Here is a 20,571-nt window from a genome sequence, read left to right as displayed (position 1 = left end):
GTCTCTTGGAATAGGATCCATGGTCAGGTCTCATCGACCTTTGCTGCGGAAGCGTTGGCTCTCTTATCAGTGTTGGATTTGGCTCGGACCTTGGGCTATCTCGAGTTGTGTTCGAAAGGGATTCTCTGCATGTGATACGTAAACTCAATAATGTACAAGTCGACCAGTCAGAGATTCGGGCACTGATTACAAAGGGGAGGTTGCAGTTACATACCTTTTCTGCAGTGGCTACAGTCTGCAAATGTTTTCAAGAGTAAAATTGGGTTGCTCACTAGCTCGCGATGCTGGGATTTCGCTGCACATCGGACCGTTTCTAGGTCGTGGAGGATCCTTTTCAGGTGACAGGCACAGTAGCTGAGAAAGGAAGGTCGACCACTCATTCGCCTTAATTTCACCACAATCATTGGGTTAAAAAAGTTGCATCTCTTTACTTCTCCTTGTTGTGATTTCTTTTTCTCCATTGTCGTGCTTGCAAGCTGTTCAGATTTGGCTTTGGGATTTTTGGATTCCATCAGTTGCTTTTGGGACAACATTTAGGATTTCTTTTTCTTTTGTCTTCTGTTCCTTCTTTAGTGTTTTTCTAATTGCATTGGGGGCCTACTGCAGTTTGTTGCTTTTGTCTTTGGATTTGGGCCTCACCCATGCGGATTTGTTTTTCTATTTTTCTCTCTACTTCAATGGAAGCCATTTTAAAAAAAAAAGTAAAATTAAATGATGTGGGCTAATTAAATTATTACATAGATAAATTTATTAATGAGGTACCATTTATGCAAAATGTCTAAATCTAATTGGTGCAAATTGTCACGAAAAAATGAACTAAAATGATCGGGAGGAAAATTCTAATGTTTAGGGGGGAGGGGGGGTTACATGATTCGTAGGAGAGCCTTAGCCCATAAACATGGCGAACCCCGTTTATTGAAGAGATGCAAGAACAATGCCCCAGTTGTAGGTTTAACCTACAATTTGAATTTATTTGGTTTGGTGTTCCATCTCAACATGGATAGCAATTTATAATTTTAGGATTCGGCCATGTAAACCTATAAACTGAAAATGTTGAAGCTATTCCCGCGTAAACAAACGCCATTTCTTTGCACCAAATACCCTTCAAACCTTTGTAAAATGGCATCTTCCTCGTCGTCATCGTCATGCCATCATCTGACAAAGGATATCCTCAACACCCAAAACCCTCACCAAGCTCTCAAGCTTTTCAATTCCAATGCCAATCTCTTAAACCCCTTGAAGAATCTCGAGCCTTATTCAGCCATCATTCACGTTTTGGCCAGTGCTAAACTTTACGAGGACGCCAGGTGTTTGATAAAATACCTCATCAAAGCCCTCCATAGCTCTTTGGAACCCCCTCGTGCTTGCCACTTAATTTTCAACGCCCTTAACAGATTTCAAACCTCAAAATTCACTCCCAATGTGTTTGGGTCATTAATCATTGCATTTTCCCAGATGGGTTTAATCGAAGATGCCTTGTGGGTTTATAGAAATATCAAAACTTTCCCTCAAATGCAGGCTTGTAATGCACTTTTAGATGGGTTAATTAAGTTGGGCAGGTTTGACTCCATGTGGGATCTTTACAAGGAATTGCTTTCACGGGGGTTTTTGCCTAATGTTGTTACTTATGGGGTGTTGATAAATTGTTGTTGTTGTCAAGGTGATGTTTTAAAGGCACACAACTTGTTTTATGAACTGTTGATGAAAGGAATTCCACCCAATGTTGTCGTCTACACAACTGTCATAAAGTTACTTTGTAATGAAGGTAAGATGCTGGAGGCAGAACGTATGTTTAGATTGATTAAAGAGGGTTATTTCCTTCCAAATTTGTACACTTATAATGTTTTGATGAATGGATATTTCAAGATGGATAGAGTCGAACGAGCCTTGGAAATATATGGGATGATGATCAGTGATAGGTTGGGACCAAATATTGTTACTTTTGGTATCTTGATTGATGGACTTTGTAAGGTGGGTGAACTGACGGTAGCTAGGAGCTACTTTGTTTGTATGGTTAAGTATGGTGTTTTCCCCAATATTTTTGTCTACAATTGTTTGATTGATGGCTACTGTAGGGCAGGCAATGTTTCTGAAGCAGTGGAGTTGAGCTCAGAAATGGAGAAGTTGGAAATGTTGCCTGATGTTATCACATATAGCATACTGATTAAGGGTCTTTGTACTGTAGGTAAAGTGGAGGAAGGGAGCTTTTTATTGCAGAAAATGAACAAAGATGGAGTTTTGGCTAATTCTGTGACTTACAATTCCCTGATTGATGGGTACTGTAAAGTGGGGAACATGGAGAAGGCTTTGGAGGTATGCTCTCAAATGAACGAAAATGGTGTAGAACCAAATGTTATCACTTTCTCTACATTGATTGATGGTTATTGCAAGACTGGAAACATGGAAGCTGCCATGGGATTTTACTCCGAAATGGTTATCAAAGGTCTTGTTCCGGATGTGGTGGCTTACACTGCTTTGATTAATGGGTATTGTAAAAATGGTAATATCAAGGAGGCATTCCGGCTGCATAAAGAGATGCTGGAATCAGGATTAATGCCCAATGTTTTCACGTTAAGTAGTTTAATCGATGGCCTTTGCAAGGATGGAAGAGTTTCGGAGGCTTTCAGCTTTTTCTTGGAGAAGAGTAAAGCTGGTATTGGTGAAACAGTAACTGATGAGTTTGATGGTCTATTTTGCTCCCCAAATCATGTGATGTATACAAGCTTAATTCAAGCCATGTGCAAGGAAGGCCAGGTATTTGAAGCAAGTAAAATTTTCTCGGATTTGAGATGCAGCGGTTTGATGGTAGATGCGCCCTTGTACATTGTCATGTTAAAGGGTCATTTTCAAGCCAAGCATATGATTGATGTGATGATGTTGCTCGCAGATATGATAAAGATGGGCATCATGCCAAGCATTGCCATCAATGCGGTTGTAGCCAGGGGTTATCAAGAGATTGGAGACCTTAGGTCAGCTCTAAGGTGCTCTGAGGATTTAGCTGTTCAGTGCTCGGGCATTTTGAATCAAGGGGACGAAAATGAACCTAACTATAAAGTGAAAGAGGACTGTAAGATATGTTTGTGATTAGCAATCAGTCTGATGGGTGAATTTCTCCCTGCAGTGATGGCTAGCTCACTCTCTGACCTCGAAGCTTGAGGTAGTGCAATATTTTTTGGCACTGCATCGGCTTGTTTGCAGCTCAGAGGAGTGGTTCTGCAATTACTTTATGGTTGCTGCCAGTGATCACTGATCATACTAGTTGAAATGTTCAGAACCGGAGAGATGCCGGACTGTTGTTCGATACTTGATGAACTGGAATCTAGGCATTACATGTATTGTTCATATCTGAAGTCCTGGATGCTGAAAGCAAGCCAGCTAAGTTGAGTTCCTTGGCTGAAGAAACATGAAGTTGTCAATGACCAAATAACTCAAATTCTTTGGTGCTACCAATGAAAATTTTGGTAAGTTTTTAGCTTTATTTAGGAGCCAAAGTGAAACAATTAAATTATTTAATGAAGAATTTGTGTTGTTTGCGCCCACAGAAACAGAAATTGCATGTGGGTAGTATTTGTGAAATAGTTGATGCTATTATGCTCTTTAAAGAAGCAAAATACTGAATTGAGTATAATTGAAAAATGAAAGGCTTATATTTGAGGGTAATAAAATAATATATAAAAAGGTTATAAAGATAAAATGGTAGTAAGATTTAAGGATAATTTTGTCATTTCCATTTGAACTAAAGTTGCCCAATTCCTAAAAAATTGAAACAAATGCTCATTGCTGTGTCCAACAGCAACTGGGATTTATTTGATGCGATAAAACTATTTAGATTTGTTGGTTAAATAATGTGACACTGCGATTTTAAATTATATGCCTTGCCTTGCCTTCAAATTTATTTCCCATTTTTTAAACAGAAAAATAAATAAATGAATATTTCAGATTAATTTCATTTTGAGTATTACTCAAATCAAACATTTTTAATTATTTTATATTTTATAATTTATATTTTATATTTAAATTAGTAAACATAAAGTTTAAAGCACAATAAAAAATAAAAAATAAAAAGTTGTTTTCTAAAAACTTAACGCCTCTGTTTTAATACACATGGTTTAATACACGTGATTTTTTGTACTAAAATAAAAAATTTTACCTCATTTGGGTGGGACTTATGTTTTTTACCCTTACCATTTTCATAGCGTGTTTTTTTTTTTTATAAAATAACCAAATTACAAAAATATCATCCATATATTTCCAGACTCTTTTTCTTTTCACTCTCACCTTGATTTCTTGAATTAGGTATGTGGTTTCCAAATTTTTTTCTTCCTGGTATGTTTAAAGGTTTTATATTTTTAACTTTTTTTACTATTTTGCATACAAAATCATTTTGGTTTATTGAAAAACTACATCTTAAAAGATATCTTATTTTGAATTCTTTCCTCTCCTCGTTTCTCTTGCTATTCATCAATTTGCTTCTAATAAATTATTATTGAATTTAAATACTAGTTTATTCATATTTTAGTTTTTAAGTCTTTGAGCATTGATTTTGAATATAGAATCAAACTCTTTTAAGTATTGAATTTAAATATTAGTTGACTCATTTTTTTGTTTTTAAAAGTTATATTTAATTTAAGTATTTTTAAATAATTGAGAGATAAATTGATAACCAAATTTATGGTGTACCCATTTATTTTTATGTCTTGGAGCAAACATTTTTATGCCTATAATTGAATTCTTGGATTAAGATTTATGACGTACCAATTTATTTGTTGCATCGTAATTCTTTAAATAAGTGATTGGTTTATTGCCAAATTTGATATTTTATAAAATACTTATGTTTTACTTGTTTAACACTTTAACCAAACAAAAATAATATATGTTTATTACACTATTAATAATCTACCTACTGAAAGATGGGTTATTTGTTCATCATGTTCACTAGTTTTTCCTCATATTACAATATATATATTAAATAAATTTTTTATATTATTATACTAATAACCAAACAAACTAATAGTCCTAACAGATCTAATTCAATAAAGTTCAACCTGGGATTATTTAATTTCGATTTGGATTTTTAAAAATTATAGCATTACAAACTATTTTTTTTCCTAAAATTGATCCGAGCTGTTGCCTATTACCATCTCTGTTAGTTTCGTCTGACAGGTAGCATTTTCCAATTGAGAAATATCACGTAATAGAAGAAATTTGTTGTGGCATTTACAAAAAAATAAGTTATTTACTTTATCCATGCCATTTTAGAGTCGTACCCATATTTCATATTTATGTTTTTTTAATAGATAAATTACATCAATAGTAATTCAATTTTGAAATAGCTGACAAAACAATCATTCAGATTTTAATTTAATCACTCAACTTTTAAAAAATAATAAAACAGTCACCATTAACCATTTTCCGTTACAGACTTCCGTTTTCCATCCCTCTCCCTCTTCCCCACCATCCCTCCCCTACTCTGATTCTTTCTCTCTCCCCTGCTAGTAAAAATCGCCTAAAACGTTGGGTTGCAATTTGCTTTCTAACAAAAGCCTACCATCACTTGGAAAATTGGGTCAGACCCTCTTGGGATTAAATCTAGAGCAATGCAAGGCAATCAGCAATGATACAGTTGACCTACTAGTGGAGGAGCTGTGATATCCTTTTCTAAACAATGTGGCAATATAGGATTATCAACAACTCGGGTTTTGACCCTTCGAGAAGCTTCAGAATAGCTTGTGTCAATTTGGGTAGCTTTTGGGTCCATCAGCTATGGGTCTTCCATGGTTCGATACTCAGTCCCCTTTTCCAGGGCATACGACCATTCTCCTTTTCTCTTTTTTTGCAGGTCTCTTTACATCAGAGATCTATTCCCAAGTTTTGAATCCCAATAATGGGTGTTGATTTTTTCATGGCCGAAGTTCCCTGGGAATGTAGTCGCTACTAGGTTCTGGACTTTAGAGAATCTTTTCTTCCTTCCTCGTAAAGGTTTTAGCCTGCTAGGTTTCTGGTGTTTTTGCTTAGCAATGTTCATTTCTGCTTGGGCTAAGCTTTTTGTTATTTGTCACTGTCTTTCATCCATCATAGTTGGTTTTACCAAGTCTCCAATGTTTTTGAACTCAAATGTTCTACACATGATGGGTAGGTCTTTTTCTTTTCTTAGAGTGGGAGAGAGGGAAAGAATCATAGTAGGTGAAGAGGGTTAGCAAAGGGAAGGAGGGGTAGAAGAAAAGAATCAGAGTAGGAAAAAGGATGGTGGTGAAAAAGAGGAGGTAAAGAGAATCAAGAGTAGGGGAGGGCTAGTGAGGAAGCGGGAGAGGGATGGAAAAGAGGGATGAAAAATGAAAGTCTGTAATAGAAAATGTTACCTCCGTTACATATCCAATGGAAATTGATTAGTGATGATTTGTTATTTTTCAAAAGTTAAGTGACTAAATTAAAACCTGAATGACTGTTTTGTCAACTACTTAAAAGTAAAGTGACCGGTGTAGTTTACCCTTTTTTTTATATAATTAAAGCATCTTTCATATTTATTTTAAAGTCATAAATAAGTATTGGTACATTACATCAATATTTTAATAAAAATTAAATACCACGTCAGCCTACACTGGTTAGTGATGTATTTTTTTTTTCCTTCAATTGACTAATTTTCCTCAATAGTATAATAACTAAAAGATATGCTACACAGTCTTCATAGATATTGTCATCTTGTTTTTGCAAACATTAACAGAAAACTGCAAAAACCAATTTTCCCTAACTCAATTTAAGCAACCCTAACTCAATTTAAGCAAAATGAAGTGGGAGAAAATTTATTGCATGAGCATTTCTATTTAGTGTCAAGGGTGCCTCAAGATGTGTCCATTTGACAGCCTGTTCGTTTAAAGGCACACAAATCCTAGTCATGTATGTATTTATGTCACCTGGTAGCCACTTACATTGCATGCTTTCTACTTTTGGATTTGCATTTTTTTTGTTAAGCGACTTAGTCCGAGTCCGACAGTGGCATCTGGTATGAATCCTTTGGCTCAAAATCAGTTATTGAAGGAGGTAAGTTGCGTTTCGATGCATTCCTTTCCCGGCATCTCTCTCTTGGTTTCAGTTTATCCTGGAAAGAAGATATAGAAGCTAGTGGTCAAAATATAATTACAATTAAATGGACTAAAGAGGAAAATCTCATCTGCAGAAAGCAAAGATACACAATGAACTAGATATCTTTCTGTTCTTCTTGCTAAAAAAATCATGTACTGGGATTAGTAAAGTAGAACTAACCAGCAAAATTTTCTATGAAGACTCGGTTTAGTTGATGCTTTTGTTATCTACTCTTTTAACCCGTATCCAATATATGTGTCAGTCCGACATATATTTAGACATGGTAAAGGATTATGACCTTCCAAATATATGGAGAGGTTTTAAAAAATTATACATGCTCGATCTTAGACACTCATCTATATCCAATATTCAAACCTAAGACCGAGTAACACGGGTTTTTCTAATCTATTCCTTCTTTGTCAAGGAAAAAGGCAAACAAACAAAGACAGATGAATGTTAAAAGCTTCCATGGTTGCCAATCAAACTACTTTAAGGCATGTAGCACATCTGAGATGAAACACAATGTGCCCCTTGTGTCTAGTGTCTAGCTTCCTGTGAATGCATATGGGAGCCAATGTTAACTGGACTCTTAATTTTACCTAAAATATCCATATCTGACACCTATGTTTGATACCCCTATTCAGACATAAGTGTGGATGTAGGATCCTCTAAATATCTAGGAAAACTTGAAAATTTGAGTATATCCATGTTAGATTCATGCCTGTACCTGACACTTGCTTGAAGTCTAGATAACATAGCATGAAAATGGTCATTATTACCGACTCCTGTTAGGGTAATAGCTACATTACTTGAAGACTGTAAAAGAGGTGCATTCTTAAATTATCACCTACACCATTATCTGCTTGGCTCGGTTGGCTTGACTGAACCGAACGATTTTGTTGAGTCCTCATCAGCCAGATGCTACCAAAGGACATCAAGGCTCCCAAAAGCAAAGCTGGACCAATCCTTGGATCACCTAGATAATCATATATTCGAATTATAGTGCGTTGGATTTTTTGCTTTGTTCCCATGCTTTTGGAAAGTAAGCCTTGTGGACCTCTTGACCAGAAAGGCTCTGCATCCTCAGGAACTAGCTCTGGTGTTTTTACCCTCTGCAATGGAATAAATCTTAGTCTGTGCGGTAAGTTCAAGGTTTCAAAGGAAACTGAAAACAAAGTAATAATTTAACCATATTATAGTTCAGTCATAAACATAAAGAAGCAACCGTAACTCTCTCACTTATGGTACTGTGTGCCAGGCAAGAAAATTCCCCTCTCCGAAACATTACATAAACAACAGAAATGTTACTTGCCAAAAATTTCTGAATTGACCCATATATATTGATTATGAACGTGGAGAGAAGGTTACCTGTTGGTGTAGAATTTGCCCCAAACCATAAGTTGATAATAAGAAACGTAGACATAAAGAATTGAAACAAAGAATATGCATAAATATAAGCCTTTCCGAAATTTCTCAAAAGGAACAATATGGTGCTTACATAGAAGGGGAGTTTCCTGGAGTCACCATCCTCAATTATGTTTGACATCCACTGGATGATCTGCAAAAGTGGCAAACAACATTGATGGACAATCAGGAAATGCCTATATATTGGCTTCAGAAGGGTTCAAATATCTCCGATCTCTTACAGGGCGTGAATCCTCGACAGAACATCAGAAAATATATGATGCAAAATTATGAAGTTTGATGAAAGCTTAAGCATGAAGGTAGCTGACTCTGTAGCTAAACACAAGATAAATGCTTATACCCGGGAAACTTCAGCTGACCCATTGTAAGTCACTGAAAGCTGTGCAGCAGGATCAACTTCCTGTTGGTGGAATTCCCATATACTTTTTGCTTTCTTATCTACCTTAAAAGTATCTTCAGTAGCATTCCTTTCATAGCGGATAATGAATAACCGAGGGACATCAGTTGGAACTCTCCTTGGTCCACATGTTTCATAACTACTTTCAATATTAAGGTAGAAAAAACAGTAGTTCTGGAGAAAAACAAATCAGAGGTTAGAAACCTGTAAGATGGATAGAATAAAGTTTTTGTTTAAAAATAAACTAATTCTTAGGAGATAAAATATCAATTTGGACAATCTGAGATTTAATTATTAGTTATCATGGTATGAGAGCCCACATGACGAATTGGTTGAGCTTTTGAAGCCTGGCACCCATTGTCATGCTATGAATCAATTTTGGTAAAAGATAGCGATGGTTTAAGCTTCAATCAATTGCAAACCCATTGGGCTTGCTCATGTAAAATAGGGACAGTAATAGGAGTTACAATGTTTAGTTTGATAACCTATCAGCTAAAGTTCTTTGGTAAAGAAAGCTTTGTGATCTCTGATGACTAATATACTTTCAGCCTTTCAAGGCTTGCTTTAAATATCGATATCAATCACTGTGTTCAGGCCCAGGCTTGGGGTCAGCCATCATAAGCATTGTTATCTAAATTTAGATCTTATTATAAGCCCTTTTCAGTTCCCACAGTTTCGCATACCTCTTGACTCGGCTCTTACCCTAAACATAATATGAAAGATGCTCCCATCAAGGAAACGGAAGAAAGAAGAATTAGGCAAGTTACAGAAGGGCTCTTTTTAACCTTAAAATCTCAGGCATCCTTAAGTTTAGTAAGAAGAAGAAGAAGATTAAAATATGCCATAGGTCCTTATCCTCTTCACAAAGTTGGAATTCAGTCCCTCTATTTTTCATATTTCAAAATTCAGGTCTAATTGTTAACATTGTTAATTTTTTTTTTTAAATTGATTGGTGCGACATTTTGAAATAATAAAAAAAAATACTACATTGGTAGTAATGTAACTAAAAAAATGATATAATGAACCTGAATTTAACAAAATAATTAACAGTGTTAACAATTGAACCTAAATTTTGAAATCGGAAAAGTAGAGGATTAAATTCCAAGAAATAAAAATGTAGGGACTAAATTTCAAATTTACGAAGAGTACAGGGACTTAAGCATATTTTATCATCATCAACATCATAATAATAACGACGACAACAACAACAACAACAACAATAATAATAAAGACACACCTTTTGTGTTTCCCCATCAAGCCAGCTTAATGTCAATCGCTTACTTTTTAAAGCAACAGCAGCTGTTATTGAGTGCTCATCTTCACTTGCAGCCTTCAACTCACTAGATTTTGATAATGTTTCTTGGACCCTGCGCATGGTCTATAATCTAGATTAGTTCACCCCATTTCCTTAAATCAATGAGGTGGCCATCATATTGTTCTCCGTTGAAATGCTAAATACAATTTGTATATCATTGTATTACATTGAAAATAGATACAAAATAGATACACATGCATAGATAAGCACATGAACACAGACATAATTCTTTGTGTATTATCCTTTATTCAACTTTCTTTCTTTCCAATATGGCTGTTTGGAGTGTAACAAATCTTTTTACAATCATTTAAGACTTATGATTCCATCTTTCCATGTTTGTGTATGATTTTTCTCATTAAGAAAAATAATACCTAATCGAGTAACAATAACCCGGAATGTCATTTGGATTTAAAGAACAAATGAAATATGAACTGCTAATCATATTTTCAAAGAAAACAACTATTATATATCCTACAAAATTAATTAACTTCTTCCATGTAAAAAGCAATATGTACAAATTAAACCCAGACAAAACAGAATTATACAATGTTAGAACTGTTATAAGAGGTTGAAGGAAATGCTGAGGCAGATATTGCAAGGGGAAAAATATATGAAGAGAACAGAACGTATGGAATATAATCTAGTGCAAAAAAGCTTACTTCTCGCATGCTATCAAGTTCTGGCCCCAGCCTTCCAGCTAGGATAGCACAATACCAGGTCAAGGTATCACGGCCAGCACGAGAATAGCCACGAGCATCACAACCTAGTTCCTCTGAAGTCAAACTCCTTAACTGAGGGAGCTCTGTAAAAAGAGAAAATGAGATACCACTCTACCACCCTTTCTTAAGGAAAGAAAAAGAAATAAAAGATAGCTATTAGATGCTTGGAATAAATTGCTAAGATCAATATGAAGCTTACACAAATTGAGGAGTCACACATAATATTTCAACAAGAAATTTTCTAATCAGCCAGGTTATTTTGTTTTCCTTTCCACTTACAAATTAACTTCAGTTCATACTCCATGCTAAGTAAGAAAACTCCAACATTTCATTGCATGCTTTGTATTATACTGAACTTCATTCCATAGATGATATATGCCAGAAATGCTAGATCCACCACGTAATGGCAGAAATCAGTCATTTCTATTCTGATTTTACCATCAAAGTTGAATGGAATAATGATCTTGGAACAAGATATTTAAGTCATGTCATGAAACTACAAGCACGTCTATAACCTACTGCAAAATAAGTTCTGATAACATCTCCAATAAACTATTGTCAAATTTATGCAACTGATGGATCACAAAACTTTGCTAAGATATACGCCGAATACCTGTGCATCTAGACTCTCTAAAGCATTCCATTTAGCAAATCAAAATAAATTCACAACCTATTTGAGAAACAGAATGCAGTCTACTACTCTGCTATCCGATGCGCACCAGTAACAACACTATGCAACATAGAACTACAGGCTAGTGGTCCCTAGATGATGTATATAGGATAATAAGATAGGACATTATTGAACTCCATTTTAAAACAAAGAGAAAATAGATTTGGGCATGTCTTTGCTTCTCCGCTGCCTGAATTTCAATACGCTGCACAGTTTTAGTCTTGAATCTTTGACCTGTTTACCTCTTTAAGGTGACATGCATGGGGAAACAAATATGCACGAATCAGTTTTTATCAACAGGGGGTGCTAGTGAGTAATTAGAGTCCTTGTCATTAAGAGATCAAAAGAAATTAATAAGATAACATTAAAAGCAAATTCATATTATTTACAAACAAAATTTAGAAAAAAAGGGGTCATTTTTATATTTGATTGAGAAATAAATGCATGCATTTGTTCATTATGAAATGTTATTTTCTAATTCTTCAAAATATTTTCTTTTATATCAAAATACAGAAAAGTCCTACAAATATAAAGTAATGCTAAAATATACCTTGCTGTTTGTTCTGTTCCAAGACATCTAAAAACCATGAATCATTTACTGATCCTGCGTGTAGTAGTCAAAGTTCAGCTTTGTACATGATCCACAGTAATTAAATTGATGTTCTATAGACATCAATAAATAAACAAATATGCACTAACATACCATGGTATACAAGAGGTTTTAGACCTGGATCTTTCAAGAAGACGACAGCAGGGGCAGACTCCACTCCAAACCTGTTATTAGTTTATAAAAATCTGTCAAGGGAAATGCTATCTATCATAGACAGTGGAAGAAGACTAAAACAGCAACTAATACTATATATTGCAATAAAAAAAAATCAGAGATATATGTAACTATATATAGTATTCATATCTAATTTACATACAACTCAAGTGAAAAGGAAAAACCATCTACTTACGTATTCCACCAAACAGAAAATTCCTCTTCACGCCATAGGACACAAGCAAAAGTAGCATAGTTCCAATAATCCCTTGCAGCTTGACGAATTGCTGGAGTTGCACGCTCCCCTGTTTTTGAGAAGAAAATTACTTTTACCTACAATTCCGAAGCATGTAACAATCCATTATCACAATGGGAAACATAAAAATCAAAGGTTAGTTAACAAAATGGAAGAGCATTCAACATTCAAAACGTTCAAATGTTGATAATTTTTATCTAAAAAGGGGAAAAACTAACAAGGACAAGAATGCCCATGTAATAATATCTTACATGTCATGAATATCAACTGTGAAATATACATAAGGCGTTACTAGCAAAATATATCAACAATTACAGCATAGAAATCTATGCTATGCTAATAGGTAGAAAGGGCTCCTAAGAAACAAACAAACAGATTCCAATCAATATTACAGGATCACAAAAACTTTATAGAAAGCTTTCAAATAAAAGCTAAAACATGATGGAAGAATACACAACACAAAATGGAACAACCTCTTCTCTGAGAACCCTTTCCAGCAAAAACTTGTGCATTGTCCATTCAAGACACCATTATAATCAATTTGTTAGTATAGTACTCTAGCATTGATTTGTTATACAGTACTACCAGGTACCTTCTTGTTCTTACTGAATATCAAATCCAAGCTTTTCCGAAAAAACAAAAATCAAATCCAAGTATGAATGAGGATATTTATCTTTTCCTTTCTGTTTGAAATTTCTTTCTACTTGATACTCAAGGAGGAAGATTAATATAATTTGGAAGAGAGATGCAACAGGACTTACATGGGTAGTTTTTCAACAAGCACTGAACGGGAAAACCCTTACATATATATAAACACACAAACCACTTGAACAACTTGAATAAGAAAATCTGGTGAAAATTTAAAAGAAAGAATCTACAAGGATAAAAGTACAGTACACAAATGATCTACTAAAGGACCGAAGCCCAAACAAGAATGATATATAACAACTAACAAACTGAGAAAGCAATAAAGAACTGTTTAAAGTCGCAAAACACAAGCTATTCAATAACCAAGAAAAAGTGGGAAGGGGAAACAGAAAAACATTAGAGAAGTGCAGTCTGGTAATAATATTAGATCTTCTGTTAAATTAATAACCAAAAAAGATCTTATTCATACTTAGGGATGGCAAAACCCAAACCGTCCGATGGATTCTGAACTGATCTGCTCCATATAGTGTGGATTTTATTTTTTTAAAAGTGGATGCGGAACGATGTGGAATTTTCTTTGAATAGTGGGTATGGAGCGGTTTATAGCTGGCCCCACCTCACTCCACTATATAAAATTGCCATTTTATCCTTACATATATATAACTATTAAAAGGGTGAAAATGTAATAATTTATTATAGAAAAATCATATATTTTATGTTCAAATATTTATTTGAAGAATTATGTATAAATATTTACTTGGCTTTAAAAATACTGGAAATATTAAAAATAAGTGGTAAAAATTAAATTGAAGTGGAGCAAGGATGGATGCATCCAACATCCATGAAGGTGGTAGCGGATTTCAAAATTATACATCCATGGAGGTGGTGGCGCAAAGTGTGCCAACTGTGGAGCGGTGGTGGATTTAGCAACATCCACCCCTCCCTGCTCTGTTTCCATCCCTATTCATACCATTTCCATTTGATATTGAATGCTCAAATAGAAATCTTAGATTTAGGGGTTAGTGGATGATGACATTGATGTTTAATAGTAGTAATTTCTAACTTCAAAATGTTTTTAATAATAGAATATAGAAAAATAATTAAATTTAGGAGTTTAAACAAAGAAAGATGAAATATTTTGGAATACTCTAGGGCAGAAAGGCAGAGATTCAACCTAGAAGGGAGTGGCACAAATAGACTGACAAACAAATCTAGAGAGATTAAAGGAAATAAATTCATCTTGACCATATTAGAGAATAATGAAAAATGAAACCGGACGAAAGAAAGAAAAAAACATACCTTATGGGGACTGCTTTTTGCCAGAAACCTTGGCCCCTGATATAATTAAAAAACAAAAGATTATTTTCTCCAATAGTAGAAAAATATTTGTGGAAAATCAGCAAGACACAAACACGACAAAGTTAACAGAACTCAAAAGGAAAAATATAACAAGAAATGCAAACACTTAAAAGTTTCATCAAAAAAGAGAAAAAAAGAAATGAATAACTATTAATTTGACAGTGGAATGAGTTTGAGGACCTGAGATATAGTAGGGCATCTAGTTCTAGTATGTCAAGCATAACACCCAAGTTAACCTAAATAAGCTCAAAATAAATGCATAATTTTGAAATTACTCTTTTCATTGACTTCAAATGGATAAGATTAAGAATTCATTCCCATATGCATTTAACAAGAATAACAGTGGGGCATGGAAATAGCAACAAACAACGTGCCAGTGATGTTATGACTATGAAGTAAAGTTTATCAGGATAACAACGAAGACAATTGACAATTCATCTTACTGACGCATTAAATAAAACAGATTAAACTTGCAAAAAGATGATAATTGTTTTTGTTTTTCTTTCCTCATAGGAATTTATTTTTCCAGTGATATCAGAAAATATCTTTAGTTAAGAAAACTTTAATGACAATCAAATTTGAACCATGATTTAGAATAGAAGTGGGGGCAAAAAAAAAAAAAACCTTAGTTAAGAATAAAAAGTCAGCAAAGAGATGCTATACATTACCAATGATTCCTTTGAATAGTAAAAGATGCGAGGCAAGTTAAGTACGGCCATTGCAAACCAATCTATTACTGCATCAACAGAGAGCTCTCCCTCAAACCTATACAATAGTGTCAATTTAAGATATCAGCAGTACAGAAAAAAATTGTAACAAGTACAGAAGACATTTAATTACAATAATTGGAGATATAGAAAAATGTATAATGTAAACATAAAAACAAAGATATTGCTTTTCACTATATAAAAAAACTGTGCTTCATGTATTTTACTTATTCTTTATTAGTATTTATCCTTTTTCTCTTTTGATTTCGAACCTCAAATGTAACTTACCGGATAAGACAGTCTGAAGTTTTACACCCTGATGGGAAAGCAACCACTGAAGGAAGACCTATATACATTATTATTAAGTTAAACTGAAGGTAGAAGTGCTTGGTCATGCTGAAGTTAAAGTTTCAAAAAGATAAATGAAAAAACAGCAGTTTCCAGTTGTCGGTGGTACAGCATCTACTAGGGGGGAGAAGAAAAGTATGCCGAAGAGAACTCAGCTAGTTCATACAGAAAGAAACATAAATTGCTTCCATTCAGAGAATACAATCTGAATTCCTCCATCATTTGGCTGCTTCATGGCACCAACATTTCGCTCAATAATTGGCATAATTGGCAGCACAATAGTGGGGATTATATCATCTTCATCACAAAACCATGACTTTGTCGCTAGGTATAAGGCATACACACTGCTAATATTAATGCAACTGACAACTTTAATATAAATAAGTTCAGTCTTCATTGAAGAAAATCAAGCGAAGTTATGTTCATCTAACAATTTCTACCAATCAGGGAACTCCCTCTATATTCCAGTAAATTGTCTTAAAATTAACACCAAAAACAGTAATAGGGAGCAAAGTTATATTTTAGCAGGTTATAAGAGTACCACTAACCATTCCTGAAGAAGAACCGGCCCATTGGCTTTCTCTCAGAAAGGTAGGCTGCAACTTGAACCTCACCAAGTTCTACCATGCCAATGTTTGCAACCCCATTCAACAAAGCAGCTGAATATGAAGGGAAGACATAAATTCATTAAAATATTAAAGGAATATGACCGTGATTTCAACTTCTGAACAATTCTACTATGTGAGAAAACATCAACCAACACAAATTACACTACTGAATTCTAATATTTTTTTTCAATGAAATATCTTATTTTCTTACACCTATTCAGAGAAAAAGAGATATCAAAGAAGCCCTTAATCAGAACTCGAAAGTATCATAGCAAATTATTAATTTAATATCTGAGTTGAAAATGAATATAAGTAATCATACTACAATCAATATCTTTACCATATGTCATAGATAACTAAGAACTGTCACATCTACATTGTAATGAGCAAATAAATATTCTTACTAGATCCCAAACTTTCAGCAAAAGAGCATACCAATTCTTTTCCACGAATTAGCAAATTGAGCAGATTGATTGCTGCCATATGAATACACCTAAACGCAAATATCATTAGAATTTATTATGATTTCGTAAGTCATTATTTGGGGGGGGTGAACCGCAGATAATCCATGATAAAATTGCGTAGGCACTAACTGGTAATAATAAATCTAAAATCCATAACCAAAAGCAAACAGAACATGCATATTCACCAGTGTAAAGGCTGAGATAAATTTTACAGTATATGGGGCATTTCATTCTTGAATGTGAAACATGCCATAGTAGTATGGCACTAAAAAAGGACCTTTCTGCACTAACGCTCAACAGAATGGACAGTTGGATGAAGAAGGTTCTTTCCATTTCCAAAGGGCTTATATGAGGGAGCAACTGTACCTACGGGGACATAATGAGCAGAAATTATATGAATGAGGGAGTACCAGATCAGCGAGGGATTTCGAGTACCTTGGTGCAAACCAAGTCTCAAATGATGACATGTGAATGTATTAATGTGGTCATTAGAGAACTTAGTTAGCATGGTCAACAATTTATCCAAGAATAAGAGATAGCCGTCTGCTTGAGTTAACCCCAATTAAACATGGTACTGAGTGGAAATTGGTTAAGTTAGGGAGTTTTAATAAGCTTAAGCTGAATTCGCCAATAAACAAACCAAATAAAATTCTAAAATATTAAGCTGTTAGATTGCCAAGTAACCAATTCAACACGGGTAAGTCCCAGGGTAGAATGAATCTCTCTTCCTCTCCTGAATGTAAACTCTTAGTTTTCTCCATGAATGAGGAGACTGTTTAAACTATCCTTTGGATATGAGCAGCATGGGCTACTAGACTATTGAAGATTTTATAATATATGGGGAAATCTAATTAAAGTAGCAATACTATGCAAACATATATCAGTCAATGGTTGTATGTACCTGAAGTAACCATGGTTTGGAATCTTGAAACATAGACTGAAACTCCTTGGAAGTAATAACATTAAAAGCATCATCTCCAGTATCTGCAGGAAGTGCCCATTCTTTGGCTTCACATTAACTTTTAAAGCTTTCATAGTATGGGGGAAAAAAATGTAAAGATTCAAAATTTCAATACCAGAAGCAACAGTACGCAGTAATGGGAGTGCTATGTTAGAGAACTTTTCCCCTGCATATTGTTGGCTGAGTTTTTCCAGAACATGCTGCAGACCATGGGAGTAAAACCCTTCAATAAAATAATACAAAACCCAGGCTATCTTTCTCTCCCTCTCTCTTGGAGATGATTCCAGGAGATAAAACTATGGACAGCAAGTAGGTTGCAGAGAAATACTTACATCTTGCTCATTAATTCCAAATACATCATAATTCCTTTTCCATATGGGATTTGTCAAAAGCTCATAAGCATACCGAATCTGCAACAAGATGATAAACACCATATACTCATGGAATTACTATATAATTTGACCTCAGCATCTTCAATAATGGCCTACGATGTTCATTTAGCTAAGGCTAAATGTGACTTCATCTAATCATGGAGGAGCAATGTTAAAACTACATGCGATTGTTGCTTTTTCTGCTTGCTTTCTGTGTCTTAGAAAAAGTTACTTAAAAACAAATGGTTGAAAATAAATCATAGTTGATGGTAATTGATTAAAATTTACCAAATGGCAAAGAAGCTACATTAATTCTAGCATAATGGTTGTAAACCGATGGAGTACATCCTCTAAATTCTTCAGAAATATTAGTATTTACTCATGTATGATATGCAATTTTTTTTCTTTTGTACTTCCGCAAGCAAAATGCAAGTAGTGAGGCAGCAAAGAAAGTAACGTAACTATTAATAATTCAAAATGCTAGGAGCAATAAATTGCTAAAAAACAGAATTAACTTCTTCTTATTCTTTTTTTTTTTTTGCAGAAACAAAGAAAACAAATAAGTAAATAAAATTGAAGAAAGAAGTTTAACTAACCGACCTTGATAAATTCAGTGGTAGTAGGAATTTCCAGTCCTGAATTCCTGAAACAATACGATTGAAGACATGCGAACAAGAAATGGTAAAGTCCGAAAACCAACAAATTAATCAAAGCCTGGCAATTCGTATATCCGTGTGATATTCATATATTTTGAAACGTCATAATATATTATATTTCATATTTATTTATTTTGAGATAATCAATATGTTAACCTCTTCAATCTTTTCTTTCAATCTAAAAAAAGATTGTAAAAATTTAAGTAGAAAGAAATTGAAGAATTACCATTTGGATTCAAGATTCTCGTACGCCTCTTTCACTTCTTCCATTGAACAATATGTCTTTAATCCCAAAACTACCACTCATTTAATAAGTTAAAAATCACTATACTTCTTAAACCAAAAAATTCCAGCAACAAAGTCCAATATACTGATAAAAATACGAATATATATACACAGTTGGGACTCACCATCGTAATGAGAAGGGGGAAAGGCACGAGGGAGAAGAACGAGCTGATATAACATGGAAAGAGAGAATAGAACCGCAGGCACCGCATAGGCTTTGATTTTCGTCGCAGAATCTCCGGCCATCGCTCGATTTCGCCGATGATTCCTCTGGTTTCTTCAGAGAGAGACTGAGAGATCACTGCCGAGCAAGCGAGTTTTGAATGTTTGAAGTGCCAAAGCGACAAAGGAAAAAAGTGAAGTACAAAAAGCAAATTCTTTTAGTCGTCGATTACAATTATGTAAACTGCAGTATCTAAGCGGCACGTGAAATTAAACGCGTGGCGTAAGATCATTGGCTAGGATAAAGATTCTGATTAAAGCAGATTTCTTATACATTAAACCAAAATAAGTGAACTCTGGTTGGCTCTAATGCAATAGAATTACGAAAGAATAGAGTTATAATTAGTAATTTAGTTGTTTGATTGAATGAAATGGAATAAAATTATAATGATATTTTTATATTTGATTCAATGAAATGATATTGTAATAATATAAGAAAATAGGCAAAAATAACTAGAGTACCTTTAATAGATTTTTTTAAGTACATAATTATCGTTATTAAATTTTATTAAGATTATAATTAAAATAATAAATAATTTAATCATGTTTTAATATAATTATTACTAAATATAATTAAATAAAAATAAAATTATATAATTTAATAACATTCTTAATATAATTTTTAGTAAAATTTTACCTAAAATATGAATTAATACATATTATAACCCTTAAACTAGATAAATTATTATTTATTTATTTTATTGATACATATTTTGCATATCTAAATTAATTATATTTACAAATAAAATAAGAATATTATGGTAAAAATTAATATCAAGAGATATTTTTATAAATTATATTTCAAATATTAATTTGTTGAAAATTTCTTTTGGGTATTTTGTATATGGTACTATATAAAAATTCATGTATTTATATTTAAAAAAATTATTTTTAAAATTGATTTAACACCCACCTAATTATAAAAAATTTAATCTTTTTTTTATTGTCCCTCTCTCTCATCTTCTTCATCTAATCTTTTCTCTTCTCATCTTCTTCATCATCACTCTTAACCACTCATCTTCTTCATCTAATCTTTTCTCTTAACATGAAATGGAATCAATTACTGACAGTCCACCACCGGTGGCGCCATTGTCCACTATTTCACTTGCTCCAAAAGCCACTAATTTAAGCTTATTCTTTTTTTATCTTCTTGCTTTTTCCCTTTATTTATCTGTTATATGTAAGAAAAATGAGTAAGAAAGCTTCCCTCTCCAAATCACATTTTATAGATCTATTATTAAAAAATGGGTTTTAGTTTTAGTTTTTCTGTTATCTTCTAGAAATTGATTGAGAGTTGAAACTATTGAGAAATAAATC

The 20,571-nt window shown here is 33.7% G+C and overlaps 2 protein-coding genes across 5 annotated transcripts; one reads left to right on the top strand and one right to left on the bottom strand.

Annotated features, from left to right (window-relative positions):
- Window positions 1-218: 218 nt before the first annotated feature.
- Window positions 219-3,628, top strand: LOC107886149 (pentatricopeptide repeat-containing protein At5g61400). 2 transcript variants are annotated; one of them, XM_041096799.1, is made up of 2 exons: window positions 219-2,754; window positions 2,888-3,023. In XM_041096799.1, the coding sequence occupies exons 1-2, from the start codon at window positions 1,051-1,053 to the stop codon at window positions 2,891-2,893; spliced, it is 1,710 nt and encodes a 569-aa protein (XP_040952733.1). In that variant the 5' UTR covers window positions 219-1,050; the 3' UTR covers window positions 2,894-3,023. The 2 variants fall into 2 exon arrangements, with proteins under 2 accessions (XP_040952733.1, XP_016665481.2); XM_016809992.2 differs by having other exon boundaries at window positions 335-3,628.
- Window positions 3,629-6,630: 3,002 nt separating this feature from the next.
- Window positions 6,631-19,416, bottom strand: LOC107948596 (uncharacterized). Of its 3 annotated transcripts, none has more exons than XM_016883210.2 (20): window positions 19,158-19,416; window positions 18,974-19,043; window positions 18,692-18,734; window positions 18,053-18,130; window positions 17,836-17,920; window positions 17,661-17,743; window positions 16,731-16,788; window positions 16,236-16,346; window positions 15,628-15,685; window positions 15,301-15,397; window positions 14,573-14,608; window positions 12,566-12,702; window positions 12,310-12,380; window positions 12,157-12,210; window positions 10,877-11,019; window positions 10,140-10,280; window positions 8,846-9,076; window positions 8,579-8,638; window positions 7,928-8,192; window positions 6,631-7,096 (listed from the first exon to the last, which is right to left on the bottom strand). In XM_016883210.2, exons 1-20 carry the CDS (start codon window positions 19,276-19,278, stop codon window positions 7,092-7,094), a joined length of 1,947 nt encoding a protein of 648 aa, XP_016738699.1. In that variant the 5' UTR covers window positions 19,279-19,416; the 3' UTR covers window positions 6,631-7,091. The 3 variants fall into 3 exon arrangements, 2 of the variants coding, with proteins under 2 accessions (XP_016738699.1, XP_016738698.1); XM_016883209.2 differs by having other exon boundaries at window positions 7,932-8,192; XR_001697478.2 differs by lacking the exon at window positions 6,631-7,096 and adding an exon at window positions 8,312-8,448 and having other exon boundaries at window positions 8,119-8,192.
- Between the last annotated feature and the right edge of the window lie 1,155 nt (window positions 19,417-20,571).

Source organism: Gossypium hirsutum, chromosome A03, assembly GCF_007990345.1.
Source record: "Gossypium hirsutum isolate 1008001.06 chromosome A03, Gossypium_hirsutum_v2.1, whole genome shotgun sequence".
Taxonomy (NCBI): domain Eukaryota; kingdom Viridiplantae; phylum Streptophyta; class Magnoliopsida; order Malvales; family Malvaceae; genus Gossypium; species Gossypium hirsutum.
This window is presented reverse-complemented; position numbering and strand designations above follow the sequence as displayed.